The sequence below is a fragment of the Trichoderma asperellum genome, chromosome 4 (genome assembly GCF_020647865.1).
Source record: "Trichoderma asperellum chromosome 4, complete sequence".
Classification (NCBI taxonomy): domain Eukaryota; kingdom Fungi; phylum Ascomycota; class Sordariomycetes; order Hypocreales; family Hypocreaceae; genus Trichoderma; species Trichoderma asperellum.
Genome location: NC_089418.1, coordinates 4,876,010 through 4,901,324, shown reverse-complemented (window position 1 = coordinate 4,901,324; position 25,315 = coordinate 4,876,010). Strand labels below are relative to the sequence as shown.

The 25,315-nt window shown below is 49.5% G+C and overlaps 9 protein-coding genes and 1 non-coding gene across 11 annotated transcripts; 5 read left to right on the top strand and 5 right to left on the bottom strand.

Moving 5' to 3' along the window:
• Positions 1 to 421: 421 nt before the first annotated feature.
• Positions 422 to 3,923, top strand: TrAFT101_008020 (uncharacterized protein). Of its 2 annotated transcripts, XM_066128207.1 has the most exons (3): positions 422 to 938; positions 1,169 to 1,692; positions 1,760 to 3,923. In XM_066128207.1, the coding sequence occupies exons 1-3, from the start codon at positions 636 to 638 to the stop codon at positions 3,807 to 3,809; spliced, it is 2,877 nt and encodes a 958-aa protein (XP_065984323.1). In that variant the 5' UTR covers positions 422 to 635; the 3' UTR covers positions 3,810 to 3,923. The 2 variants fall into 2 exon arrangements, with proteins under 2 accessions (XP_065984323.1, XP_065984324.1); XM_066128206.1 differs by having other exon boundaries at positions 422 to 1,692; positions 1,757 to 3,923.
• A 573-nt stretch (positions 3,924 to 4,496) lies between these two features.
• TrAFT101_008019 lies at positions 4,497 to 4,578 on the bottom strand. Its single transcript has one exon. It is a non-coding gene; the product is annotated as a tRNA-Thr (tRNA).
• A 382-nt stretch (positions 4,579 to 4,960) lies between these two features.
• TrAFT101_008018 (uncharacterized protein) lies at positions 4,961 to 6,841 on the bottom strand (the record flags this gene model as incomplete). The annotated part of the gene is made up of 3 exons (XM_024901975.2): positions 4,961 to 5,642; positions 5,703 to 6,520; positions 6,656 to 6,841. 3 exons carry the CDS (start codon positions 6,839 to 6,841, stop codon positions 4,961 to 4,963), a joined length of 1,686 nt encoding a protein of 561 aa, XP_024758867.1.
• A 1,270-nt stretch (positions 6,842 to 8,111) lies between these two features.
• TrAFT101_008017 (uncharacterized protein) lies at positions 8,112 to 8,759 on the bottom strand (the record flags this gene model as incomplete). Its single annotated transcript, XM_024904080.2, has 1 exon — positions 8,112 to 8,759. One exon carries the CDS (start codon positions 8,757 to 8,759, stop codon positions 8,112 to 8,114), a length of 648 nt encoding a protein of 215 aa, XP_024758868.2.
• On the top strand, positions 8,257 to 11,144 carry TrAFT101_008016 (uncharacterized protein). Its single transcript, XM_024900524.2, has 3 exons — positions 8,257 to 9,329; positions 9,412 to 9,916; positions 10,025 to 11,144. Exons 1-3 carry the CDS (start codon positions 8,771 to 8,773, stop codon positions 10,722 to 10,724), a joined length of 1,764 nt encoding a protein of 587 aa, XP_024758869.1. The 5' UTR covers positions 8,257 to 8,770; the 3' UTR covers positions 10,725 to 11,144.
• Positions 11,145 to 12,155: 1,011 nt separating this feature from the next.
• On the bottom strand, positions 12,156 to 16,046 carry TrAFT101_008015 (uncharacterized protein). The gene is made up of 6 exons (XM_024904082.2): positions 15,504 to 16,046; positions 14,987 to 15,330; positions 14,589 to 14,923; positions 13,462 to 14,485; positions 12,777 to 13,384; positions 12,156 to 12,713 (listed from the first exon to the last, which is right to left on the bottom strand). Exons 3-6 carry the CDS (start codon positions 14,699 to 14,701, stop codon positions 12,701 to 12,703), a joined length of 1,758 nt encoding a protein of 585 aa, XP_024758870.1. The 5' UTR covers positions 14,702 to 14,923; positions 14,987 to 15,330; positions 15,504 to 16,046; the 3' UTR covers positions 12,156 to 12,700.
• Positions 16,047 to 16,280: 234 nt separating this feature from the next.
• Positions 16,281 to 18,029, top strand: TrAFT101_008014 (uncharacterized protein). The gene is made up of 4 exons (XM_024905934.2): positions 16,281 to 16,632; positions 16,729 to 16,962; positions 17,024 to 17,278; positions 17,365 to 18,029. Exons 1-4 carry the CDS (start codon positions 16,617 to 16,619, stop codon positions 17,820 to 17,822), a joined length of 963 nt encoding a protein of 320 aa, XP_024758871.1. The 5' UTR covers positions 16,281 to 16,616; the 3' UTR covers positions 17,823 to 18,029.
• A 258-nt stretch (positions 18,030 to 18,287) lies between these two features.
• TrAFT101_008013 (uncharacterized protein) lies at positions 18,288 to 19,297 on the bottom strand (the record flags this gene model as incomplete). Its single annotated transcript, XM_024905933.2, has 4 exons — positions 18,288 to 18,418; positions 18,483 to 18,531; positions 18,602 to 18,924; positions 19,201 to 19,297. 4 exons carry the CDS (start codon positions 19,295 to 19,297, stop codon positions 18,288 to 18,290), a joined length of 600 nt encoding a protein of 199 aa, XP_024758872.1.
• Positions 19,298 to 20,142: 845 nt separating this feature from the next.
• TrAFT101_008012 (uncharacterized protein) lies at positions 20,143 to 22,970 on the top strand. Its single transcript, XM_066128205.1, has 4 exons — positions 20,143 to 20,465; positions 20,572 to 20,799; positions 20,867 to 21,947; positions 22,017 to 22,970. Exons 2-4 carry the CDS (start codon positions 20,730 to 20,732, stop codon positions 22,048 to 22,050), a joined length of 1,185 nt encoding a protein of 394 aa, XP_065984322.1. The 5' UTR covers positions 20,143 to 20,465; positions 20,572 to 20,729; the 3' UTR covers positions 22,051 to 22,970.
• Positions 22,971 to 23,559: 589 nt separating this feature from the next.
• On the top strand, positions 23,560 to 25,106 carry TrAFT101_008011 (uncharacterized protein). Its single transcript, XM_024908381.2, has 3 exons — positions 23,560 to 23,735; positions 23,835 to 24,005; positions 24,265 to 25,106. The coding sequence occupies exons 1-3, from the start codon at positions 23,631 to 23,633 to the stop codon at positions 24,985 to 24,987; spliced, it is 999 nt and encodes a 332-aa protein (XP_024758874.1). The 5' UTR covers positions 23,560 to 23,630; the 3' UTR covers positions 24,988 to 25,106.
• Positions 25,107 to 25,315: the final 209 nt, after the last annotated feature.

Below are 25,315 nucleotides of genomic sequence, written 5' to 3'. Positions count from 1 at the left end.
ACTGCAGTTGGTTTGAAGTGTTGGTTTGCATGGACTGGCAAGTATTTTACAGGTTAGCTCTGATATACAGCAGGTGCATACGCTCTAGTGAGCTTAATCTTGAATAATTCTTTCTATCGAGCAGGTTGCACAAGCAAAGAAGCCATGTAAAGCTTAATCATCATATTTAGCTATGTACCAATGCCGGCCCAAAGATAAACATGCATATTAGGCTCTCTGTAGTTATGCGCCTATCAACCATTTAGAGAGGCTAGAGATCCTGCTGACTACATGCACGTACGTGTATGTAACCAGTCGGGACCTTCACCATTCGGCAATTTTGCCGTTGGGCTGCGCGGGTGGGCTGTACGGTTGGGCTGCGCGGTTTGTTATCGTGGTAATGAACAACCTAGCCTTCTACATAGCCAAAGGATAGTTGTATCTGCGATCTTAGCATACGCAGCAAGCTGCTTGTAACATCCACTCTAGAGGTTACCTTAGTACTCACTCAGAACCAATCTGCTCTAACAACGAACCCCAAATATTTGCGACCGACACGTACAGTTCTCAATGATACAGCATCCATATTTCTTAATCTCGTGGTGATCACTGGTGTCTACGGATTACAGACCTCGTGGCTAGTAGCCAGAAATGAGATGGATATAATAAAGACCTTATTATCAGCCTCATTATCAGCTATTTTACCAGAGTGGTGGGTGCCAGTAAACCCTCCAGAAAAGCCCACGTCACTCTCTGCTTTTGCACAAGAAGTCTGCTCTCGACTTCAATATGAGATTCAAATATTACCAAAGGAGCACGGAAAACATACGCCACGCGTATTACTCCAAAGAAATCTAGCAGACTTTCAGGCCAATCTGATGACGCTTGGAGATGCCTTGGATGATGGTGCCGCTAAAAGAACTCGTAAAGCTCTCTATATGCTTGAGCATCTATGCCAGGTAAGTAAAAAAAAAAAAAAAAAAAAAAAATTTCAAATCCTAGCGCCCAGCTTTTTTGCACAAGCATTTTATTCTAGAAGCCCCATCTAGCTGAGTTTTGAGGATCCAAGGCAATCAGTTTTAATCCGCAGAAAGATGACCTGTTTCTTCGCACATTAACAACCGCCTTTCTCCTTTGCTTTAAGAGAGCGGGAAATTTATGAATCCAACCAATGCTAACCTTATGATAGTGGCCAAATTCATATTACCAGGTTGGGGCTACAGATTCTGGTGACTTCTCACCATCATGGTATCCTTCCCTTAATATGCTGTTGACGAGTAAAGAATATGTCAGAGAGCCTCTGAGAAAATTCTTTAGTGATTTCAAACGAAAGGCGACAAAACAATTTTGGACGCGACTATCTGCTTCTTTAGATGCTGCCGGCATTCAAGATTCAGAATCTACTCTAAGAGGGCCTGGCCGTTCTGAGCTTCGGGAGCGAAGAAATACAATTGAGACATGCCAAGATAAGAAGGATTTTATTGATAGCCTGCACAAATCGCTCGCGAAGTACTGTCAATGTCGCTGCGAGCCAGCGTGCGATTTTATGGCTGCGAACATCCGTCTTAATTGTAATGATAAATCGCCACATCGAACCGATAATATTTCCAAGTTCAATTTGTTGTTTCAGGATCTCCACTCTATTCAAAATTCTCAATCAAGTTGCTATTGGCGAGACATTGAAATATCTGTTTGTGTTGCTACGGCTACAACGTAAGTACTGACTTCTCTACCATGTTTTTCTTTTGGTATTAAATATAGCTAATACCAACTTCAGAAGAGTTACTATTCAAGAGAACTCAGATGATAAGAAGCCAATAGAATATGATGATCCTTCCGAGGAAAGTGATGCTGATGGCTCATATTACTCTACTATTGAGAGCTTAGAGCTTTTAGACGAGCTCAAACTTTGCCAAATTATCACGGAAGCTCGAGAGAGTCAACTCCAAGTGCAATTGATCCATTCAAAGGGCGAGCTGAGGCTGAAAAAAAAGTGCTTTCCATTAAGACGCTTCTTAACTAACGTTCCAAGCACGCCTCTTGCCGAGCTCTTACATTATTCCAAATTGACAGATAGGAACAAAGCAATTTTGTCGTACCTCTTAGTTGAATCTGTTTGGCAATATTACGACTGCGGCTGGGAAAACTGGAGCACCGAGACTGTCCAATTCATGTCGCAACGAGCTAGACTGAATGATAGCTCGGAGGTCGTTTACGTCAACCAACCTTTCCTTCACGCCAAATTCGACAAGAGAATGATAGAAGAAACCATTAATGGCCTTAATACAGCGAATAAAGGAAGTGTGAAAAGAGGGGAACTTGACAAATCACAGCCAGCGGTCACACTGAGCAGTAATTCAACATTATTCCATAAATATCCAAAGCTTCTTGCCCTCGGTATAATGCTACTCGAGATACAGCTCGGTCGCAAACTTGAATCTTTCGAGACTCCTGATATCTATGAGAAAGACCCCAGCATTGCGCGGCATCGCCTAGCGTCAGCTATTCTTGAGGATGAGTTTCTATGGCCACCAGAGAATGCATGGATAGTGATCAAAGAGATTATTGAGATGTGCATTGATAACAGAAAGGCAAAGGCAATACTGAAAGGTGACACTCGAGAGGTCCGGCAAAAGATCTATGAACAGATCGTGGTTCCGCTCCGTGTCTTTATCTTAGAAGCCTGGAAGCAAAAAGACATCGAAGATGTTGATCCTGTCACTATTGAGAAGGCTTGGAAACCAAAAGGTATTGAAGATGTTAACCCTGTTAGGTTTGAGAAGGCAACCATTTCTGGAAACGGCGTAGCCCAAGGCCGATATTGTAGAGACAACGAGGAAAGCCTCCTGGGTCAGCTCGTAAACTCTGGAAGCACCGCCAAGTCTCGAGACAAATATACCATAGGATGGGTTTGCGCGCTGCCAAAAGAGCAAACAGCAGCGATAGCTATGCTAGACGAAGTACATCCCCATCTTCAGACGCCTCGAAATGACCCAAATCATTACACACTTGGGTCTATTAGCGGGCACAATGTTGTCATTACCTGTCTACCTAAAGGACAGACCGGTACCAACTCCGCTGCGATCGTTGCCACTCGGATGAATTCCACTTTCCCTCGTATCAAACTTAGCTTAATGGTCGGTATTGGCGGCGGTATGCCTCCCAATGTTAGGCTTGGGGATGTGGTGGTGAGCACTCCTATCGGACAGTTTCCCGGCGTGTTCCAATGGGACATGGGAAAATCGAAAGAAAATAGCACATTCGAGCGCACAGGGGCTCTCAATAATCCACCCACTTCATTTCTTACGGCCCTGGCGAACCTGGAAACATACCATGAAATGAATGAGCCTCAAATGTTTCAGTACCTCGAGCAATTGCGAGTGAAATGGCCCAAATTAGCACCAAAGTACCTACGGTCAGGTTTACTCAAAGATGTATTGTTCGAAGCAAACTACAATCATGTCAACGGGAACTATGCAGACGGCGAGGATGAGGAAGGCGACCAAGGTAGTTGTAACCTCTGTGACAAGTCGAAGATTGTGAAAAGAAAGCCTAGGGATGCGCGCGTGCACTACGGTCTTATCGCTTCGGGCAATCAAGTCATCAAGGATGCCATGTTTAGGGATCAACTTAACAAGGATCTTGGTGGTCAGGTTCTTTGTGTCGAAATGGAAGCAGCAGGACTAATGAACAATTTTCCCTGCGTCGTTATCCGAGGGATCTGTGACTATGCCGATTCACACAAGAATAAACAATGGCAGGAACATGCAGCTGCTGTAGCAGCGGCCTATGCCAAGGAGCTCTTGCAATATGTGCAGCTAGATGATTAAAAGGAGAGTCTCTGGTAGAAGAGATGATTAGAAATATTCATACTCCATACTCACCGCTAGGCTAGATTAGTTAAAAGGAAATAGGCGTCTGATATTCTACAGTCCACAACGGAGCGGCCGACAGGAGGTGCTACCCTACTCAAGGTTGCCCGAAAATTAATTTTTGAATCTATTGTAATCGATGATATCATTTCAAGATTCGAAAATGCCCCAAAGGTGAGTGTTGCTCACATATAGTACGCATAACAATATCCCTGTTCAGCCGTATAGGCTTCCGACAGATAATCGATTCAAAATCAGAATCCAATGCTGGCACCATTTGAAAGACGGATAGGTTGAAGTGTAGTAATTACTGCTGGCATTACAAAATTCGGCAGGCCCGCCCACTAACATTTAGCCTGGGTACAGTATTTGCTACAGTTTAGTCGTGACATTTGAATGCGTTTTGACGGAACTTTCTCTAGACAAAGACAGGGAATCAGTCAAAGCCCAGAATATATGGTGCATCGACTGAACTGTGATCCCAAGCACAAAGGGCGACGGAAAGCTTTCTTATTACCACTCAGCATGTAAAGAGCTTAAATAATGTTGAACAATTGGGTTATAAATTAGAGTCCATTATGGTTAATTTTAATGTTTCATTAAGAAGAAAAGGCAAACAAAAAAGAATAGAATAGAAAAAAGAAATGCCCACTATCAGAGTCGAACTGATCACCTTGTCATGTCAAGTATTTACTAGTGACACGCTATACCGCTTAGCCAAGCGGGCGAAGAGCTATTATGTCATAGCGCTGTTCTATTTAGTATCATGAACTCTCCACTAGTTTTCGCAACTTCTCAAATCAATCCCGGGCTCCAATACCCTAGAAGGCATATTGGATAATTCATTATATTTTATTCACGCCGCAGTCTTGTTTACTGTAAGTCGATATAATCAATTGATCATCAGTTATTTATCAAAAAAGACAGTCATACTAAAAAGTCACTTCCTTTTGAACATTTCGTACTCTTAGTGACAATAAAATACATCCTTTCCATGCAACTCATATAAAACGCTCCCAATTTTAAATATCCAAACGCCTCGCTTCCCATCAAATCCAGGCTAAATGCTCTACCTTTTATAAGTCAATTTTTCTAAACAACACCATCCATTAGGCAGAATCCTTGTTTTCTTTCTTTTCATTGCCACTCTGTTCAGATGAATCAACAACCACGCCCGTCATCGGCTCAACTCGAGCGCCATCAACAGCAGATTCCGCATCCGACGACACCTCTGAAGAGGCATTGCTCATCTTCCGCACCGCCTTCTCATCAACCGTAAGGTCACCACCGGCCTTGTCCAAATTCATAAAGAAGCAAATGACAAGAGCCAATCCCGCAAGCCCCACGCCGATCCAAAAGACGCTTTTGTACTGGTGTTTGAGGTCCATTCCGTTCAACACAAACTGCGCCTTGGCAACATCGGCAATCGCCAAGAAGAAAGCTCCTCCGAGGAAGAGCATGACGCTGATGAGCGCCCCGGCCAGACCCTGACGGCTCTTCGGCAGACTAGTCGTCAGAAAGACGTTACTCACAGTCCACAAAACGTCGACACAGGCAGCCTCGCAAAGCATAGCCGGGAAGATCCACGCCCAGTAGTTCGGATCATCAGGCATAATGGCAAACATGAGCACAGCAATAATCTTTGAGATGCCGGAGGCGATGATGAGTACTTTGCCGGAAAGCATGTGGAGGATGAGACCGCTTGTAGTGGCTAAAACGAGGCCACCTGCTGCCCAGGGGCCAAAGTAAACCGCAGTTATCAGTGGAGATTTCTTCAAAATTGTCTCGATGCTGTAATAATCTGTTAGTAACAATTATTTATCTATGAAGCAGCAACAAGAGAAAACTCACTAGAAGTTGGCATAGAAGAGGTAAATGTTGAACACACCCCATGTAATAAAGAGGCAGAGCAACATTCTCTTCATGCACTTGACGCGAAAGATATCTGCCGGAATAAGTGGTGATTCGGCAACCCAGCCTTCAACATACACGGCCGCACCAAGAAAGATGAGACCAAGGATAAGTGTAACCAGGATTCGAGGAGAGGCCCATCCACCAGGGGCATTGGCGCTGTCGGTCAGCGCGTAAATAAGCAGCATCAACCCAGGCACAGTCGTAAACACTCCCCACCAGTCCATCTTGACATTCATCTTCCGTGCCTCTTCATAGTCGCGGGGAGCTGTCAAAATCGTTCCCACTCCGAAAACGGCTGATAGAATGCCGCCCAGCCAGAAGAACCACCTCCAGGAGAGCAAGTCCTGCGCCATGCCACCAACGATGATACCTGCGAAGAAGCCCAAGGGAGCAATGGCGCCATAGAGACTAAACACGATGTTCTTCCTCGGCCCGGGCCTGTAGATCCGACCAAGCAGGGAAATACCAGCAGGGAGGAACGCCGCCGCGCCAATGCCCAGCATAGCGCGGCAAATGACCAGCATGATGAAGTTACGAGTGAAGCCACCAATGATGGACCACACCGCGAACCACGCTACTCCTCCGTTGAAAAGCAAGTATCCTCCATACATGTCCGCCAGACGGCCAAGGGGGAACAGGAATGCACCCGCCGTCAGGGTCAAGACGCTCGAGGGCCATGTTTGCGCCTCGAGAGGGATGTCAAGTGGCTCAACCAAGTTAGGCAGAACGACTTGGAAACCGCTAATGACAAAGTCCTAGATGAAGGAGGCATTGATTAGCACCATGTAATTCTCGTATAGGGCTGCAGAAGATAAAAGACATGTGCAAGTTCCCCGTGAACTGAGGAATGTGACTGTCTCGCCCGCATTTGTTGATGAGAGATGACCCACCGCCATAGAAAGGGAGCCCAAGATGGAGACGACAAAGGCGATTTCCATCCAGGTAGAAGAAAACGCCTCAGGACGCTGTCTTCCTAGCTTCTCAACGTCGATAGTAGTTTGAGAAAGCTCGTCGTCCGTCTCTGCAACGAGGACGACGGCATCTTGGACAGGCTTGTTGACCTCCTTTTCTGCCATTGCAATGAAGCAGGAGAATAGACAGGTAAAAAAAAAAAAAAAAAAAAGCGTATGATACACTCAAGAAGTGCAGGCCAAGAGCTTGTCAAGCACTCTTAGCAGAGGATATCCGCTTACTGGCAGTAATACCTGTGTCTTGAGCTTTGAACCAAGAGCCATCATCCTCTTTTATAGTCTTCTCGCCTTCTTACGGACACGGGGCCACCACGAAGGAGAATCTACACGCCCCGAATCATGTTCTGCCAAATTATACGCCTTAGCTATGCGCTATCGTCATCTGCTGGCAAGTGCCACGGTGTGGACAGTCTCATTAACAACATTCCGTTGTCGGTCCGCGTAGGCTTTGCTTTTCATGAGCCTGCAAATTCTCACACCTCGTCACGCTCCCTCCAGCCACAACGGTAAGAAACGCAAAAGTTGTCTGGAGGTTTCCCGTTTGGGGAAGTCCAATACAATAATAGGACTACAGATCTGACAAGGGGTCCACTCTATTCTGCCCGGGATGAAAGCCGAGTGAGCGTTGGAGAGTAGCTACCCATACATCTGGAGCTCACGATGTTCACGACTCTTGTGCATTGTCGTGTCATTCAATATCGAGTCGAGCAAAGATTTTGATGTGTCATGGACCTCGTTCCAGAACCGATTCAATTTAAGTGCCGGTGGGGATGATAAGAGTTGGGCTATTGTTAACCCCGGTAGCAGCAGCCCAAATGGGTCTGTAGAAGCTAGTTTGTGAAGACATCGTGACTATTTTGCAGGGGTAATTCTGCTTTGGCGGCATGGACGGATACGGGACTCAGGAGCCGCCGGCAGGGCATCCTTTTTTTGGCGGCTTCTTCTTCCGACCCAGAAAAAAAGAAGAAAAAATTTTTTACATTACTTTTTTTCAATTTCATTCAATTCGCTGAAGATCGCTACCGTACTTGGGCGGTCATAACAAGAGTGAACAAAGTTTACAGGGTATATACGGAGAATTTTGTTAACTGGGTGATATGTTGATCGAAGACAAGTGACTGCTAGGGGGGGTAATACTTACCTCAGTTGAGCAGCTGAACGGCGGGAAGACTAATTATTAGTCCTAAAGCTCGGTAGTAGCAATGTTTGTTTCCTCAATGAAATGTCACAATCCCATCCTGCATCCGAAATCGAGGCGCTGCACCAAGGGTAAAGGGATTTCCGTATTGGGCACTTGTGTGACCTCTGGATGGACAATATCCGGCAGACCAGGTGAACAAGCTTCGGGACCTAGGACCAGGGTGGCTTCGAATGCTTACCAGTCCTGCAGGTCCCGCGTAGCGGTCGCCGTGCATCGGACGCAGAGAATGTCAAGAGCTTTCCCGTTTAGGTGCGCTTGTGCGCAACGAGAAAGCTTGTCTACTTTCGACCCTTTGCTAGGCTCGGGGGCGGCGGCGTGGCCTTTGGAGTAGCTTCGGTTGGTAAGAGGAGGGGAATGCTTGGAGATGGTGCTGGGGCCAGCATCATAAATAACTAGTGATAATGGTGGGCCGCATGCTTTGCCCGGTGGATAGCGACTGGCTGGATTGATGGCGTGCCACATCACGCTGCTTCCAAAGATTGCCTCAGAATCATGGAGCTCTCCAGGCATCATCTTTGCCGGAGCTGACTTTACCCCTTCGCCCACGTGCGCGTGTGTTCTTACTAACGTAAGGAGATCGTATTCTGGAGAAAGCCCGAGACTCTCGCCATGTTCATACCACCAAAGGCGTAACAAGGCCCGCCTAGTGAGAACGACTCTCCACCACTGCTGCTCTCGTACGCTGGCCTGGTTGCGCGTCACTAGACCGCTGCTAGACCGACTAAACGCGAGCGAGCGAGCGAGTGAGTGAGGCAGGATAACGGCTCTGTATTCACTATCAGCTTGAAAACCATCCACAGTTTCCGCCACCGGACCACGCATTATCGGCATATATGCCAAGCAATAGCAAGCCGTGTCACAACTGCCGCCGTCGACGACTGCGCTGCGATCGCTCGTGGCCGACCTGCCACAAATGCGCGGTCTCAGGGCAGGAGTGCCTTGGATACGGCAAGGTCTTTATCTGGACGGAGGCGATTGATGCTCATGGAAATCCGAAGCCATCACCAAGTCGCAGGACGCCACTTGGCGGACCTCTCAGCTCAGGATCTGGACAAGTCTCATCATCAGTCACCAACAGCTACTTTCCACTATTCCCGGATCCAACCTCTGGCCGCCGCCCCGATGCTGATCCCAGCAACCAAGCAGCACATGATGCACCTGTCAGCGAAGGCAGATCTATCCCGGTTATTCGCCGCCCCTCGCCGCTACTTAAACGCAACAGAATCGTCGCAGCGATGTCGGCTACACCGGAGCCAACAAAAGATGCAGCCTCGAGCCCAATCCAGGAAACACCGCTGGAACTTCAGAAGTGGAGGCCGGCAGCGCTTGGCAGTTTGACAGATCCAATCTTCCAGGACCTCGATCGCAACTCACGATACTATCTAGCTCACTGTAAGAGACTTCCAGTCCCCCAAGGCGACACAGGCTAGTAGGTCGAAAATTGGAGCGAGATTTTGTGCTAATGCATCCCAAGTTGCCGATCGCGTCTGTCAAGACTTGGTGGCCCGAGACGGGCCAGGGGTCAACCCTTTTCGAGACCTTATCCCATTAACCAACAGACATCCTCTGCTGCTTCAGATTCTCGTTGCCACTTCAGCGATACACTGGTCCAACATCTTTCGCCCAATCACTGCCATTCCCACAGGCCTTACTGATCCGGGGGGGTATCTAGCCCAGCTGCGATCGAAAGACCTGGTTTCCAGGCAAGCACTTATCGATGCCTTGACGGCGAAGCAAAAGGCCATGGGCCACCTGCAAGAGGTGCTCGACTCTTTGGACCCTGGAGGGAGTGAAGTTGCTCTTGCCGCTATGCATTTCTTCATTAAATTTGACTTGATCGACCTGGAAAAGAATGATGCAAAGGGATGGAGGACGCACTTGGAGGGGGCAAGCAATATTCTGGCATTGCTCACACAGGGAGCTGGTGGAAGCGAGGCCAATAGGATGTTGCGTGACTGCGTTGTGGCTGATTGTTTCATGTGAGTGATTGCTGTCTGGTCTCACCATGATGCTGGCAGACCAAATCGCTGCATCCCGGGTTCTTGTGTCGCAGATGACTGACACTGTTTTGCTTCACTAACCCACAGATACCACATATTAGGATCGACACTTGCCTCGGGCAGTCTTGCGGCCAATATCGCACGTTACGCTTTCGAATTGCTGCCGGTCATGAAGCGCGTCGAAGTGAATAGTTACCTCTCGTGCCCTCCAGAGATTCTTCGCATTGTCCTGGCAGCATCCAAGCTTTCTTACGAAACCCCTTTTACCGATTGGTCATTGTCCGCCGCGAACGAGGCTCTCACTCTTATTGACGAGGCGCTTGCTTTTGATATACCCGCTTGGGCAGACAAACTGCGGCAAAATCCCCAAGTACAGGACATCGAAAGCCGTATACACATCGCCTCTGCACACAGGTCCGCCGTTTGCCTGTACATCTTGCAGGCATTGCCATTGGTGCGGGCCGTCCGTCCTGTGGATACCGAATTCCTTGTTGAGGACATTCTTGGCAATCTGGGTCAGATTAGTGTGGATGATCCGTATTACAAGGCCACATCTTGGCCTACCTTTATCGCTGGAGCAGAGACCCGAGATACCGAGCGACGCACGTGGGCGATGAAGCGTCTGCTGGGCATCTGGGAAACGTGCCCTTGGGGCTATCTGTTCACGGCCATTGAGCTGTTGAAAGCGGCCTGGGAGCTGCAAGACAACCAAGGGGCAAATGACGAGATTGGCGCCAACTGGCTGCAGGGCCTGAAGGAACGAGGCTTTGACTATCTTATCGTGTGATTGTCGAAGCCGATGCGATATGAAAATTGAAGCTCTTCAGAAGGCCGTGGCGGTGCATCATCTGTCTGCCTCAGGTACCGAGTAATACCGGGCGTCTCTCCCCATGCCTGGGGCAAATGCCACGCTTTTCCGCTTTTGTACCTGCTTTTTACCGGCAGAAGATGTATTATTTTTCTTTATTTCTTCCTTTTTTGTGCGCATGTTTCTCATCAAATAGCGAGTTGTCTTGATTTGAAGCGACATTTGGTTTTGATTTGGATTCTTTCTAATAGCAGCGTCTGTCCTAGGTATGTACAACAACCAGCCATAGCAGTAGCAGTAATAGCTTAGGCACTTGACAACATAGCTACTAATTAGGTCAAATTATATCGAGACTTATAAAAACATGGAATACTACTGGTGAATTGACTGTATGGGCAGCCAAGCAGAGTCCAATGAGTCGTGAAATCCAACAGTACACAATAGGCTGTATCGTGCTCAAAGAGACTAACCCAAACTGTCCCACGAGATGCATATCTACATGTACATGTATTCTTGCTATAAAAAGAGAGAATGCCCAGCAAATCCGCCCCTTCAGGCATCCCCATCACACTGAAACGCTGCGATCCCCAAAGCCTATCAGAATCTGCCTAGAAGCCCAAAGGACGCAACGGCGTGCTGCAACGCCAGGCGGGAGCTACTGCACCCTCTAGCGCCAGTATCCAGTGAATCCTCCCCTAAAGCTCGACCCCAGCTCGCATCTGCACCTAACCACCGACCCTTGACCAAAGTAGCGGCGCTCAACTGCCGATCACTGGCTCCAAACCGCCATCCGCAAAAGGCTTTTCACCAATAAATGCCAAGCATTGTGTGTCCCGTGTGGCAGCATTTTCAAGGGCCTCCCTTGGCTTGCCTTTCTGCATGGACAGCTGCAATGCAGCTATTACTGCACTACTGTAAGCACTGTACATACATGTATTTACCCCATAGCGGCGGCTAATCCTCCAGGCACGCATCGGTGTGATGAGTGAGGCATCTCCTGCATCAGCATCACGAGATCTGCAGATATTTTAATGGTGTTACCCAACCAAAATTTTCTCTTTCTTTCCTCTTTCTCAGCTGTCATCCGATGTCGTTGGTCGGCGGCTGAGGGGAGACTTGGCTGTTGCTCGGCTTACATCTCGCCGAAAGTTGGGCCTAGAGTGGATATGCAAAATTGTTTGATAGAACATCCAGCGGGTCAATTGTCATCATCTCTGTATTCAATTTCCTTCATTTGCTATGTATAGATTTGTATTTCTACACACTATCTACGAACACAACTCTAAACTTCAGTAGAGTAAGGGATTGCGTTGCCATGATACTAATACCAAGGAGATTGATTCAGACAGTGAATGATATACACAAGAAAAGGTGCACAAATGAAAAACACCAGAAACACGGAAGAAGGATCGGCAAGGTATCAAGCATTTTTTTTTTAGCAATTGTTGCACTTCTCTATATTTTAACGAGACAGGCCAAAATATCCATATCCAGGATCAGGTACTCTACAGAACAAAGGGCCGAAGGTTTGTGCCTAAAAAAAAAGAAAAGAAAAGAAAAGAAAAGAAAAGAAAATTCGATAATGACTCACGCATACCTCGTGGATTCTAACAAAACGCCAGCCATGCAAACTAATAAGTAGCCTTACTAGTCGTGAAACGAAAAGAAATAGACGCCAGCGATAGTTCATCGCAGCTATTCTGGTAAAAAGCCCACATTGCGCTGCCGATCTGGAAAAAACAAAGGAGCAAGACAAAGGAAGAAAGTACGGCGTATCGCCTCTGCAAAAAGTACGAAGAGTGTCTAAAAACAATAAGCAACCGTCGTTGTCATTGAAATTGAGAAGAGAAATCTCCAGATCAGGCTAGAAAAGTGGATGAGCAGTCATAAGAGAGCCAATAGATATGTTGCTCATGTGCTACAATTGACGATTGGATAAATGGCAGGGTGGATCATCACCAGCGGCGACTACATTCATGTTAGGCACTCTTGTCATGTTAACCCATGGTTGGAGCAATTTTTGGTTCTTACCTATATGCAGAATCTGCATTCTGTTGGCGGCGTCGTTGCATCTTTGGTATTGTCAAACTATCTCGCCGTTGACGTGGACTAGGTTCTGTAGAAGATCTTTTATCTGGTCGCCCTAAAAGCTCAGCTTCGAGAGAATTCAAGTCGGAAGATCGACTAGAGACCGACGAATTCCTGGATTTGGAGCCTAGTTTCTGATATTGTTCCCTTGAGCGAGACCGTGACCGTGACCGAGATTCTAGCGGAGGCAAGGTTTGATCATCCTCTTCTTGCTCTGGTGGACTATTGTCGCCCTGGGCTTGTCTTGCATCATCATATGCTTCTTTGCGACTGCCCTCTTTAGTACCATTCTGGCCATCCGTCAGTGAGCCCAAGGACTTTGCCTTCTTTGGCCGCTGCTCATCTCCTGACTCATCATCTAGGCGCTTATGTTTACCGTTTAGACGGGGCTTGTCAGAATGATGACTACTTGGAGTTGAGACGTTATCATATCCGCTGTCTTGGGGGTTTTGAGAAGGACGTCCATTATCTCCTGCTGACACCGCCCCAGTCTTAGTTACAAGCCCCTGAGCCGGATTCTCGGATTCGTCTCCAGAATGATTCTCGAAATCCTATAATTCGGTATAGTTAGCTTCCGTTTCAAGAGGATGGCAAATTCCTCGTAATTCAAGTAGCCCATTGTACGTACCTCTCCGGCAACCAGAGAATCTTCATCAGGCTCCCCAACATGAGATTGGTAAGACTGATTGTCATCCTGATGAGACTCCTCTTTATTGTTAGACGACAGCTTCTCGGCTGTAGTCGTTGATACTTCGGATTCAAACCCAGCATTCTTCCCCAAGCCAGACGCTGATGAGAATGTAGCATCTCTAGAGCCCTCTATGTTAACGAGCGCCGGTGCCTTTTGTGAAGATCCAGTAGCCGAGCCAGAGTGATTGGCCTTGTTTTGCATCTTCTGGTGAGAGCGACGCCGACCTTGGTCCTTGCGTTTATTGTCACGATGCTTGTGATTTTGGCGATCGTGTTTTCGCTTATTCCTATGGTCGCGTTGCGGTTCATGTTGCGTATGGATGCTTTTGGGCGGTTTGGGTGGAAGAGAGGAATTTATGGGCTCTTTTAATGAAGAGTGTGTATGAGAAGAACGTGGTGGTTTAGGAGGTGTTGCTGCCGGGGGAGGATGATGTGCAGGCCCGCCACGAGGAGGATAATGAACAGGGGGCGGTCCATATGACGGCTGCGGATAAGAGGGAGGATACGCAGTCGGGGGCGGGTAACCAGGCGAGCCAGCTGGCCCAACAGGTGGATACGAACCATAGGAGGGAGGATATGGAGCCGGTGTTGGTGCTGGTGGCCCAGGAGGATGAGCTGGATATCCCACAGGGGCAGCAGGAGCTGCACCATAAGATGGCGGGGGGTACTGCGGTGGTGGATATGTCGGAGGGCCATAGCCGGCTGAGTAGTGGATAGGAGGTGGATGATGAGGATAAGAGTTTTGAAACTGAGGGCTCGGCTGCTGATATGCTGGCCCAGTGGATGGTGGGTATGGCGGCGCACCATGTCCTATGGATGAATGAGGCAGCGGAGGAGGTGGCGGGGGAGGTGCATATTTTGTGATGATGGGCCCCTTATTTGACCTCTTGGGGCCTCTCTGGGAATGTTGAACATTGCCTTGAGGGGAGTTTGGAGAGTTTCTCCAAGCATTGGCAAGGCCACTGTAATTCACGTATGTTAGAGACATGGTCATTGAAATTAAACAGAGGAATATGTCAAGACTAGATGATGATGAGAAGCAAGAACAGAGGGCAGTGAGCTTACGCAGGAGTCTTTCTTGTCGGTTCCGGACAAGCAACGGCCCAGTGGCCTCTAGCACCGCAGTTGTAGCATGACGAGTCATCCGGCCCAGAATAGCCCTGCGCAGGCTCAGCCATTTCTTTGGCGTTGAAGGGCGACGAGTCCCAAAATGGGGGGGATTGGTCAGGCTGTGAGGGAAGGTGTCGGCCGTAGACGCTTCTGATGGACCACGGCAGCAACGACGACTGGAGGAGGTTGTATAATAGTTGGTGACAAAAAGAGAACGTTGAACCCAAGGAAACAGGAGCTCTCACTTATCCCTCGTCAAGGACTCACACAAGAGAAACGACTCTCCGTCGCTTGAGCGTCAAAGCACATCAGAATCTCGTCACATCACACAAGGCGCAGGTGAGGCACCATACCTGGATGACCTTGTATTGGATAAGACGGCCCAGATGCCATGAACCCCCTTTATAAACAAAACCCCCTCCCCAAGCCGTTTCCAGACGCACTGATTGATGTCTCATCCACAACGCCAATGGTCCGAGGCTCCTGCAGAAACAAAAGAGGATACCGAATGATCAACCTGGAGACGAGAGCCGCTGAACCAGCCGTTTGGCAGACAAGCAAACGGATTGAGAGTGAGTCGCGTTGGATCAGCCGCCACGTGAGGCTGCGCACAGGCCACCAGTCTTGCAGCTGCTTGAGCTGGGTAATTCCGAGATTTAGCCGCGGCTATATCAAACGTAGCAATGGAGAGGAGAGGCTGGATGCTTCAGCTTTGCGTCCCGCAGCGTGCATGGGATTCAATAAGAGAGGGCGAATGTGGTTTGTTTTGAAGCAGTGGTCGGAGTGAAAAACAAAGAAGATTATTCAAGAGAAAAAAACAGGGCATGGGTGTAACAACAGCAGCGTGAAATCGTAGTATTTGGTACCTACTTTGCTTGGCTTTGCGGTGTAAAGCTTAACGCAGTGGCTAAAAACAGCGCCAGTACCACTCCCAACAAGCAGCAGAAGCCTCAGAATAAGTACCCAACTCAATTAGTCAGTTTGGGCGGCACGCAAAGAGCGCCAAATAGGTCATTTGCCGTCTTGTTGGCGCCGCAAGAGAGACATGAACTAGAACCTTGCTCAGGTTTTGCATTTGAGCCATACAAAAGCTGCGGCAAGCGGGCAAAGCGCAGCACAAAGGAGAGAGGAAGAGCAAGTCTTTTCAGCTTTGGATCTTCGTTATGTATCGGCTAGAAACCTGTGGCTGTTGCTTAGTGTAACTCGAGCATTGGCAACGGGCAATGCACAACATGGGCGGTGCGACGTCCAAGCCAGGCAACCAGCGATGAGTCGTGTTAGATTAGGCGAGAAACACGAAGAAATGCTTTTGCCGAGCAGAGTGCTGGGAAAAAGAAAACTAAATAAACCGCCAATACTAAGGGCAGTCTTGTTGAGAAAAGGATTAAAGTATGATGAGCTGTCTCACGGTGCATGTCCTCCCCCCTACAGCTATAGCGGCCAAGGACAAGTGAGCGCCACAGTCCAGAATGCAGCAGCCCACCCAGTACACTTCATTGCCCAAGATACCGAGAAACCGAAGCATCTGTATGGCAACCCCCGCGCATCTCAAAGTACCGCCTGCACCAACCGCTGTAAAATCGGCAGCGCTAGCGGCGGGAAGCGCTGCCAATCCGCAATTTCTCAGCAAGGCTGCTAAAAGGAAGGGCCTGGCCCAGTGCCCAGGCCGCATTCGCTGCGAACCAAACCTCGTCATTGTGGCCACATTCGCATCGCCGTCGCCGTCGTCATTGCGCGAAGCGATCGCCCGTCCCTGGCCCAGCAGCCTTGCATCTGGAGATCGCGTCGGTTTTTGCCCCCTCGATCATGTTGGTGCAGCACCTGGCCACTGCCCCTCCATACACCACCATCGCACGGCGCCGACTATTACCTGGATGAGCTTCGAGTCCCGTATAGTCGACGTGCAGCCTGGTGCGACCATCCGCTTATCGTAAAAACAGTTACTGCGAGTTCTGTCTGTGTGTCGAGACGTCTGCCACCACCATGCCGTCTCTACCAGGTGAGAAAAACGTCCCCTGGCGACTCTCTTTTTTTTTCCTTCCCGGCCATCTCGCAGCAGCAGGGGTGCTGACATGCCATGACTCCCCCCTCATAGCCTCCGTCGACCTGGACGAGTGCATCGCGCGCCTCTATAAGAAAGAACTGCTCGCCGAGTCCGTGATAGAGGCAGTATGTGCCAAGACAAAGGAGCTTCTCATGCGCGAGAGCAATGTGGTGCACGTCAAGGCGCCAATCACCGTTGTCGGCGATATCCACGGCCAATTTTACGACCTCATTGAGATATTCAGAATCGGCGGCTACTGCCCTGACACAAACTACCTTTTCCTAGGTTCGTACACCCCTTTTGCATATCGAGAAACGGGACATTTGTGCTAACAAACGGGAAACAGGCGACTACGTCGATCGCGGCATGTTCAGCGTAGAGACAATATCGCTGCTCGTTTGCCTCAAATTACGATACCCCGAACGTGTACACCTAATCCGCGGCAACCACGAATCGCGCGGCGTCACCCAGTCCTATGGATTCTACACCGAATGCTCACGCAAATACGGCAATGCCAATGTGTGGCATTATTTCACAGACATGTTTGACTTTTTGACGCTGAGCGTCGTCATCGATAACCAGATCTTCTGCGTACACGGAGGTAGGCATCAGAAACACAACCCCGCCAATAGCTTAGAGAAGAAAGGAGAAAAGGTCGTATATCATTGCTAACACCAAAATAAATAGGTCTCTCCCCTTCAATTCACTCCATCGACCAAATTAAAATTATAGACCGATTTAGAGAAATCCCCCACGAGGGTCCCATGGCTGATCTGGTATGGTCAGACCCAGATCCCGACCGAGACGAATTCTCGCTCTCCCCGCGAGGCGCGGGCTATACCTTTGGCGCACAGGTCGTCAAGAAGTTCCTGGCAGTCAACAACATGTCTCATATTCTTCGAGCCCACCAGCTCTGCCAGGAAGGATACCAGGTGCTCTACGACGATCGTCTGAGTACCGTCTGGAGCGCCCCTAATTACTGCTACAGATGCGGCAACATGGCCAGCGTGTTGGAGGTCAATACGCAGGGAGAGAGATTCTTCAATGTCTTTGCTGCGGCTCCTGAGAATGACCAGCATAAAGATATGCAGCAGGGGCTCGAGAAAGCCGCGGATGGAAATTCGCTACCCGACTACTTCTTATAACAGAAAGAGAAAGTTGTTGGATCTTTTACAGCCGTCATCGCCTTAATTTATCATAATCATCATCATAATTGCCGCCAAATACATGTACCACCAATAAATATACCAATTACTGTACCATGCAACAAGTCATACAAAGTTTTTGTCATCGTATATAGAATTGCGTGCTACGCTAGAACATGAAGGCAGATGTTGCGACATCCACCGGTCTCATGTCAAAGTTATGTATTGCCTTTAGAATTTATGCTATGCTCTTTTTTTTTTCCACCAGGGGACCGCAGCCTCGGTATCCTGCATTTTGATGTATGTGAAAGTGTGTTTTTTTTTATAGATCAGATGTCTTCATATCTCGTGAGATAGCGGAGGTAGGAGGGGTAAAATTGAATGCACAAAAAAGAAACAAGAAAACGGCGACAACAACAAATGCCCATTTTCAAACGCTTTCGAAATGCTGATAAACAAGAAAATTTACCAGTCCTTGCTGATATCGAAACTCCACTCAAACTCGAGGTGCTTCTTCTTATCGTCGTCAACGAAGCTGGAGACGGCGTTGTAGTGGCCACGGGCGAGCATTCCGGAAGGAGCCTCCTCCTCTTGGACTGTTGGATGTTGTAAGCATAATTTCCTCGCGAATTATTTCTCTTAAGATGGGCTGATACATACACTTCTTGACATAGGTGGTCTGCTTGTCGGTATTGGGGGCATAGCTTCCCTGCATTCGCTTGTTAGCACTCTGTTTCAACAAAGCCCACTTTCCAAGGCTTGGGTATGTTTCGACTAACAATCATCTCCGAATCCTTGGAAACCTTGATGCCCTTTCGCTTGACGACCTGGACGTAGTGCAGACCGCTGAGAATCTCGTGCTGGACCTTGAACTCGGCGCTCATGGTGAACTTGGCGCCCTCCTTGATCTGGAAGGGCTTGTCCTTGAGTGTCTTCTCGCTGCCGGGAGCGGACAGGTTGATGGTGACGGGGTCGCGGCCGGGAGAGTTCATGGTCAGGGAGAGGATGATGCAGACTCGGGGGTCGTTGGGGTCGGAGAGGTCGGTGCCGCCACCGAGGCCAAGTGACTGCTTGTATCGCTGGAGGGACTCGTCTCCCGCATCTGTTGAATATGAAAGTAAGTACAAGTGGCGACAATGGCAGTGGAGATGTTTGAGAGCAAACAAGTCAATGAGGGTGGATTCTGCATTCAGGAGATGCTGCGTCTGAGGCATGTTCCGTCATACAAAGTCATCCGCGTCCACGCAGACTTGTAATCGAGCAACCAAACAGAACTGTCTCCAGAAAGCAAAACGCTCTTTGAGCTTGTCCAACTCGCTCGGCTTCTTTCTCTGCCATCAAGGCAGCTACACCAAAGGAAAAGAAGAGCGTAACATACCCATCTGGTGGTACTCAGCTAAGCTCTGCTTGGGCTGGGAGAGCTTGTAGCCCTCCGTCTGCTCGGGCATGGTATCATCGTCGTGGTGGGAAGCCATCTTGGGAATGCGAAGCCTGGGCGGAAACGGCCAACGAGAAAGCAAAGAAACGGAACGGAGAGGGAAAAGATGCTATCCTACACGGAGCTGCTGATGGGGATTTCGAAAGGAGAAGAAAACATGTCGGTCAAGTGGTGATAGTGGCACTGCCATAATGGAGGGGCAGGCCGGGCGGCAGGTGGGGTCGACGGCGATGGCTGGCGGCTGATTGGCCGCAGCGGCTCCGCGACAGCTCTAGGGAATTTCGAGGGGGGGTCGTCGTCAGGGGTTGAGGCGCTGGGCTTCGGAGACGCTTCAGCGCGGCCAGCCGGCGATGGCATTACCCTGGAAACGGGCCACGATGGGGTTGTCAAGTGATGTTATTGCCAGGCACTAGCGCGGTACACCAAGGGCACACTATTGCGCCGGCGAAATTGCACGTACCGAGTTATCGAGCCCTGTTAGCAGCATCGGTACTTGCTGCGGCTCTCTCTGATGTGCCGTGATGCGCGGAGAAAAACAAGAGAGCTGAAGCTCAGCTACGCCTAGCAGTGCGGCTGCTTGCTGCTAAGAACGCCTCGTTGCAATGTTTACAAAGTAGGTGCAAAACACAACACCCGGTACTCGCATTTGGCCATCCACACCAAGCCACTAACCGACGGCTAGCACTCACTCACTCCCAACAATCCGTTGTAGTACCAGCGCAGTGGCTTCTAGCGGCTCCTGCTTAGTGGTGCTGTGACGGCTTTAGCGCAGAGCGGGCAGCGACCCCAAGTGCATGCGCCTGTGCTGGACGCTACCGTGTTCTCAGCGAGGGCCCCTCACGCAGAGACCCCTACCAAGTACCCGGCCGAGCAAAAAGTGGTACCATGTACATGCCTTAGCAGCGGAGACGCACCCCGGGCCCAGGCCAGATCAGGCGCACCTGGCAATTTGAGCGGCCGTCTGGCCGTCTCACCCACCATCGCGAGTGAATCTTTCTCTTCACCCTTTTCCATTGCTGGCCCGAGCAGCTCGATCCCTCTCATTGGCCTCTCTGCGTTGCCCTGCGTCTTGATCAGGCTTCAGTCGCCGCGGCGGTTCCCCGGTCCTCGACTTCATCTCTTGTCTTCATTTTTTCTTGGGTGCATTGACCTTTTTGACCCGACGCGCCGCGCGCATCGTCCTCGCTCTTAGCTGCGTTTTTCATGTATGCGAAACTCTCGTCCTGCGCGACGTAAAAAAAAAAAAAAAAAAAAAAAATCACCCATCCAATGGCTAGGGCTCGTTAGACTGACAGATACTCGTCGCATCAGACCATCAGCCTGCAGCAGCTTTCCGCGCGCTTAATTGTCTTGCATTGAATCTAGTGGCCTGTAAGGAGTTGCCTCTGGTTTCGAACGCATTGCGCCGTACAATCGACATCAGGCTTATCTGTTTCCTTGCTCGCAGCGCCCAAAGCGGAAATCTCACAATGGCCCCCGCTGCAGGAAGATCATTACCGGCGAAGCGCAACCCGCTTCTCATCGACGATGTCCCTCCGTGTATGTAGACTCACGCTGGCTGCCGATGCGCCCGAGAAGTTGCTCAAGACTAACGTGGAGCATGCAGATTCCGAGCTCGTGTCGCGCCGCCGCCTCGGCCAGACCAAGCTGACTCCTAAGATGGTCGGCAGTGAAGAGGCCGACTCTGGCGCGCTGGGCTTCTTCGACTACGCCCATCTGCGCGCGCCGCTGCCCAAGGGCATTGTGTCGGGCATCTTCAAGTCCAGCCCCAACAGCTACTTCCTGATGCGCCGCAGCTTTGACGGATACATCTCCGCCACCGGCATGTTCAAGGCCACGTTTCCCTACGCAACGGCCGCGGAGGAGGAGACTGAGCGTAAATACATCAAGGCCCAGGCGACTACGAGTCCCGAGGAGACTGCTGGAAACATCTGGATCCCTCCGGAAGCCGCTCTCACCCTCGCGGAAGAGTACAACATTGGCATCTGGATCCAGGCTCTGCTCGACGCGGCCAAGATTTCCACCACCCAGCCCGCTGATGCCTCGCCCAAGACTATTACTGCGCCGCCCAAGTTCGATCGTCTCAAGGCGCCCGCGCAGGTTCTTTCTCCCACGCCGACCACACGAAGCGGTCGTAGCCGTCGGTCGGCCAGCCCAACAAAGACCTCATCTACCCGACGCACAACTGCATCTCCGCGAAAGCGCGCCTCTAGACAAAAGGCTACGCCTGTGGAGACAACACCAATTCCAGAAGTGGCCGCGAGCGAGGTCGTCGAAGAGGTGGAGGAGCCTGTTTTGAAGTCGACAGAATTTGAGCCGGCTTTGGAACCCAAGGCCAAGGCCGAGATTACAGATGCCTCTGCTCAGCTCCCCTTTACAGCGGGCCAACCCCCCAGCGCAGAGGAGATTGCACAGATGATGGCCACCGCCAAGGCGATGGTACAAGAAGATAAAGACTTGGCGGCCAAGGCTGATGAAGCTGCTAAGGAAGCGGCTGCTCAGACCAAGGCTCTGTCAAAGAGCAAGCGGAAGGCTACCGACACCGGTGAAGAGGACGAGGCTGCCGAAGGGGAGGACAAGGCTGGAGACGTGCCCCGTTCCAAGAAGATTAAGACGGAGGTTGAGGTTCGCAAGGGCAGGATACAGAAGAGGGCCCTGTTTGGTATTGGCGCCACAGTAGCAGTTGGGTATGCATTTTTGTCCCTCCCATCCCATGTCTTATCCGGCTTGTTTGCCATTTACTAACTCTGTTGCAGAGCGCTCGTGCCTTGGCTTGCAAACTTCCTATAAAACGACGGAATGAAATGTGGCCATGTGTTTTTGTGTTCCGTGAAATCTGACTCTGAAAGAACGATAACTTGATCTTTATGGCGGCTGAATGAGGATTGGAACGGCGCAGTTTTGCTTTTTTTTATAACGTTTTTTGTCCCTTTTTTTTTAACCTGTCATCCTTTAATTTGTCTGTGATTATCTTTTTTCTTTTTTTTTTTTTTCTTTTTCTTTTCTTTTCTCTTTTTTCACACCCATAGGGAGATGAGATAATCCTCCCCCAAGCCGAAACATATTTCCTTACCTCCTTATCATTTTCTGTTTTGCCTTGTGCGAGAATCTTCTTTCATTGGACATACCGTTATTCTCTACAACTCTCGTTGGAATTCGACCTGTGTTGAAAGCTTTTTTTTCCTCTGCCATCATTGGCAGAGTATGACAAAGTCGCGAGATTATAAATCTCTTTACTTTTTGTTTGAAAGTAAAGAAAGAATCAAAGAAACAGAAAGGAAACAAAGAAGAAAGATTGACGGTATTTCGCTTCTGAGCTGATGGTATAACGAACGGAAGAAGTGAGAGAGAGCGTGTGTGTGTGTGCGTGTGTGTGTGGATCTGATGACGGATATGTCTCTGTCTTATAGTCTGACAGAGTCTTTGTCATTCATGAGGGTTGTTTTGTGTTGCTCACATATATGGCGAAGGAGAAATACCTGGGATGTTTATGGGAGGGATAGAGGTAGTGAGAGAGGGAGGGGGGAGGGGATGATCTGAAAGAGGGAATGGCTGGTGTAATACAGAATTAAAAGACGAAATGGAAATCTCACGTTAAAAGAAGCATGTTTGAATGATGTGGGCTTGGAAGGGGTGTAGTGGTGTTGTGTTACCTTTTTGCTCGGAAGAATGATTGGTATTTGACCAGCCTGGGCCTGGTTTGGGAAGGGGGTTGTAGCGATTTATGAGTACTCAGATGGCGAACTATAGTGTCAAGCTTATTGACTTGATGGTCTGTTGTTTATAGAGAGCAGACGGGTGAGTATAGACAGCAGCAATGAGCATTTTGCGGCATATATTGATTTTACGATTGATTGGCAGGGTGATTGAGCATGGTGCCCCAGTGTGTAACACCTGGGCTGAATCAGTATCTTGTGCGAAATTATTCTGCTCACCGCTGATACATAGAAGCACTCGGTAAATATCTGAATGCAAGGGCCAAGAGTGTTCGTTTTGAAGCGTACTCTCATACACGTATGCTGCTTTTACAGGGTAGCTACTTGGTAGCTTTGTAATGTAAGGAATGAAATAGTATTGAATTAGTGCTGTTGTGCATAAGGAGAGTACAAGGGTGTACCTCAGCCATGCAGAGCTTCCCCATACCCATTCGAGGTACTCGGAACTGGCATCCCCGGAATGGCTGGCACCGGCAATGTGCGGCTTTCGCGGGGAGATGATCCACCCCCACACGTCCTACTTCGGATGTGCTACCCTCGGCCTTTTGCCCTGGGATCTCATTTATACTGACAGCTCTTTTTTTTCATTTTGTTTTGGTCCCTTTTCCTCTTGCTTACTTTTTTGTTGCAACATTGTCTTCAGATTTGCCCAGAATGAGAGTCGCAGTCACACGTTTGGGAGGCCTGGTGCAGCGGAGAGGCTTTGCGAGCACGCCGAGGCGGCTTGACAACTATGCCTTTATTGGTCTTGGCCAGATGGTGAGCTTCACTCTGGCGATTTCAATGGCGTCTTTCGCGATGCCTGGTTGGAAAAACTAGCTTCTGCATACCATTATACTGACAAATGTCTTCCGATAGGGCTACCAAATGGCCAAGAACTTACAGTCCAAGCTCAAACCGTCAGACAAAGTTGCCATCTTTGACGTCAACACGACGGCGTTGGAGGGACTTTCGGCAGAGATGAAGGCTGCGTCTTCGGGCGCTGCTGTTGAGGTGGCGGCCAGTGCGCATGATGCGTCTAAAGAAGCTGTAAGCCATCACCAATCGCTTTTTTATTGTTTGCTGTCGTATTTTGTGCCGTATCCTGTAATGGTCGACAGAGGTTGAACGCTTGCACGGCTTCTGTCGGCTCCTTGACTGCCGCAATACAGCCCTTGGCTACCACAACATGGCATATAAGCGATTGATCGTGGAAAATGTTACTGCTCCCCATTGTTGATTATTATGCCCTCCGTGCTTATAAGCTTCCTGTTCCGTGGACTTTCGCTGACATGAGAGCCAATAATAGGACACAGTCATCACCTGTCTGCCAGAGCCTCAGCACGTACGAGGCGTCTACGATTCCATCCTGACGAGCTCCCTCCCCAAGAAAGATCGCATCTTCATCGACTGCTCCACAATTGATCCGACAACATCGCGGCAAGTGGCCCAAACCGTCACAGATGCTGGACAGGGCACGTTTGTGGACGCACCCATGTCTGGAGGCGTTGTCGGCGCCACGGCCGGTACACTGACGTTTATGCTGGGTGCTGAGTCCAGCATCTTGCCTCGCGTCGAACCTACGCTATTCCTCATGGGCAAGAAGGTGCTGCACTGCGGTGACCAAGGCGCCGGTCTGTCGGCCAAGCTTGCCAACAACTATCTCCTGGCCCTCAACAACATTGCCACCGCAGAGGCGATGAACCTGGGAATTCGATGCGGCCTGGATCCTAAAGTTCTCGCCAATGTGCTCAACGTGAGCACGGGCAGATGCTGGCCGAGTGAGATCAACAACCCTGTAAAGGGTGTTGTCGAGACTGCCCCCGCTAGCCGTGACTATCGCGGTGGATTTGGCATATCGTTGATGAGAAAGGATCTTCGATTGGCGCTGGTGGCTGCTGAGGCAGCTCAGGCCAAGACAGAGCTGGGAACGGTGGGCTTTGGCATGTACGATAAGGCGGCGCAGCGTGAGGACTGCAAGGACCGAGATTTTTCAGTTGTTTATAGATATATGGGAGGCAAGGAAGAGTAGAGTTAAAAGAACGAATAGTAACGAATTAATGCAAATTTAATTTAGAGTCATACGTAGCGGCGGATGCGCGATTGCACGGACTAACATGAAGCTGCGTCGTGGCTCAACAAAGGCATTGTTCAAGCCCGTGACAAGCTGGCCTTATCTCTCGGATGCATGATCTGCTCGGAGATGAGAGAGACAGCATGGACACACCCTCGCCAGCGTGGGATTCATGCAACCTGCTGGACTGCCAAAATCGCAGATCCTAGCCAGATCGAGATTCACACATGCAAACAAAGTACGCAGCCTGCATTGTTGGAGCTATATAGGCTTATGTGCATGCTTG

What these genes read in the sequence shown, in the direction of transcription:
- TrAFT101_008014 (XM_024905934.2), top strand. An exon ending in CACAAACTACCTTTTCCTAG is followed by an intron (nt 16,963 to 17,023) that starts GTTCGTACACCC and finishes AACGGGAAACAG; the next exon opens with GCGACTACGTCGATCGCGGC. An exon ending in GATCTTCTGCGTACACGGAG is followed by an intron (nt 17,279 to 17,364) that starts GTAGGCATCAGA and finishes CAAAATAAATAG; the next exon opens with GTCTCTCCCCTTCAATTCAC.
- TrAFT101_008012 (XM_066128205.1), top strand. Translation starts at nt 20,730, where the DNA reads ATGGCCCCCGCTGCAGGAAGATCATTACCGGCGAAGCGCAACCCGCTT. An exon ending in CATCGACGATGTCCCTCCGT is followed by an intron (nt 20,800 to 20,866) that starts GTATGTAGACTC and finishes TGGAGCATGCAG; the next exon opens with ATTCCGAGCTCGTGTCGCGC. An exon ending in GGCGCCACAGTAGCAGTTGG is followed by an intron (nt 21,948 to 22,016) that starts GTATGCATTTTT and finishes ACTCTGTTGCAG; the next exon opens with AGCGCTCGTGCCTTGGCTTG.
- TrAFT101_008020 (XM_066128207.1), top strand. Translation starts at nt 636, where the DNA reads ATGGATATAATAAAGACCTTATTATCAGCCTCATTATCAGCTATTTTA. An exon ending in TGCTTGAGCATCTATGCCAG is followed by an intron (nt 939 to 1,168) that starts GTAAGTAAAAAA and finishes ACCTTATGATAG; the next exon opens with TGGCCAAATTCATATTACCA. An exon ending in TGTGTTGCTACGGCTACAAC is followed by an intron (nt 1,693 to 1,759) that starts GTAAGTACTGAC and finishes CAACTTCAGAAG; the next exon opens with AGTTACTATTCAAGAGAACT.
- TrAFT101_008015 (XM_024904082.2), bottom strand. Translation starts at nt 14,701, where the DNA reads ATGGCTGAGCCTGCGCAGGGCTATTCTGGGCCGGATGACTCGTCATGC. An exon ending in CCGACAAGAAAGACTCCTGC is followed by an intron (nt 14,486 to 14,588) that starts GTAAGCTCACTG and finishes CGTGAATTACAG; the next exon opens with TGGCCTTGCCAATGCTTGGA. An exon ending in ATTCTCTGGTTGCCGGAGAG is followed by an intron (nt 13,385 to 13,461) that starts GTACGTACAATG and finishes ACCGAATTATAG; the next exon opens with GATTTCGAGAATCATTCTGG.
- TrAFT101_008011 (XM_024908381.2), top strand. Translation starts at nt 23,631, where the DNA reads ATGAGAGTCGCAGTCACACGTTTGGGAGGCCTGGTGCAGCGGAGAGGC. An exon ending in TTATTGGTCTTGGCCAGATG is followed by an intron (nt 23,736 to 23,834) that starts GTGAGCTTCACT and finishes GTCTTCCGATAG; the next exon opens with GGCTACCAAATGGCCAAGAA. An exon ending in ATGATGCGTCTAAAGAAGCT is followed by an intron (nt 24,006 to 24,264) that starts GTAAGCCATCAC and finishes AGCCAATAATAG; the next exon opens with GACACAGTCATCACCTGTCT.
- TrAFT101_008016 (XM_024900524.2), top strand. Translation starts at nt 8,771, where the DNA reads ATGCCAAGCAATAGCAAGCCGTGTCACAACTGCCGCCGTCGACGACTG. An exon ending in ACGATACTATCTAGCTCACT is followed by an intron (nt 9,330 to 9,411) that starts GTAAGAGACTTC and finishes ATGCATCCCAAG; the next exon opens with TTGCCGATCGCGTCTGTCAA. An exon ending in GTTGTGGCTGATTGTTTCAT is followed by an intron (nt 9,917 to 10,024) that starts GTGAGTGATTGC and finishes ACTAACCCACAG; the next exon opens with ATACCACATATTAGGATCGA.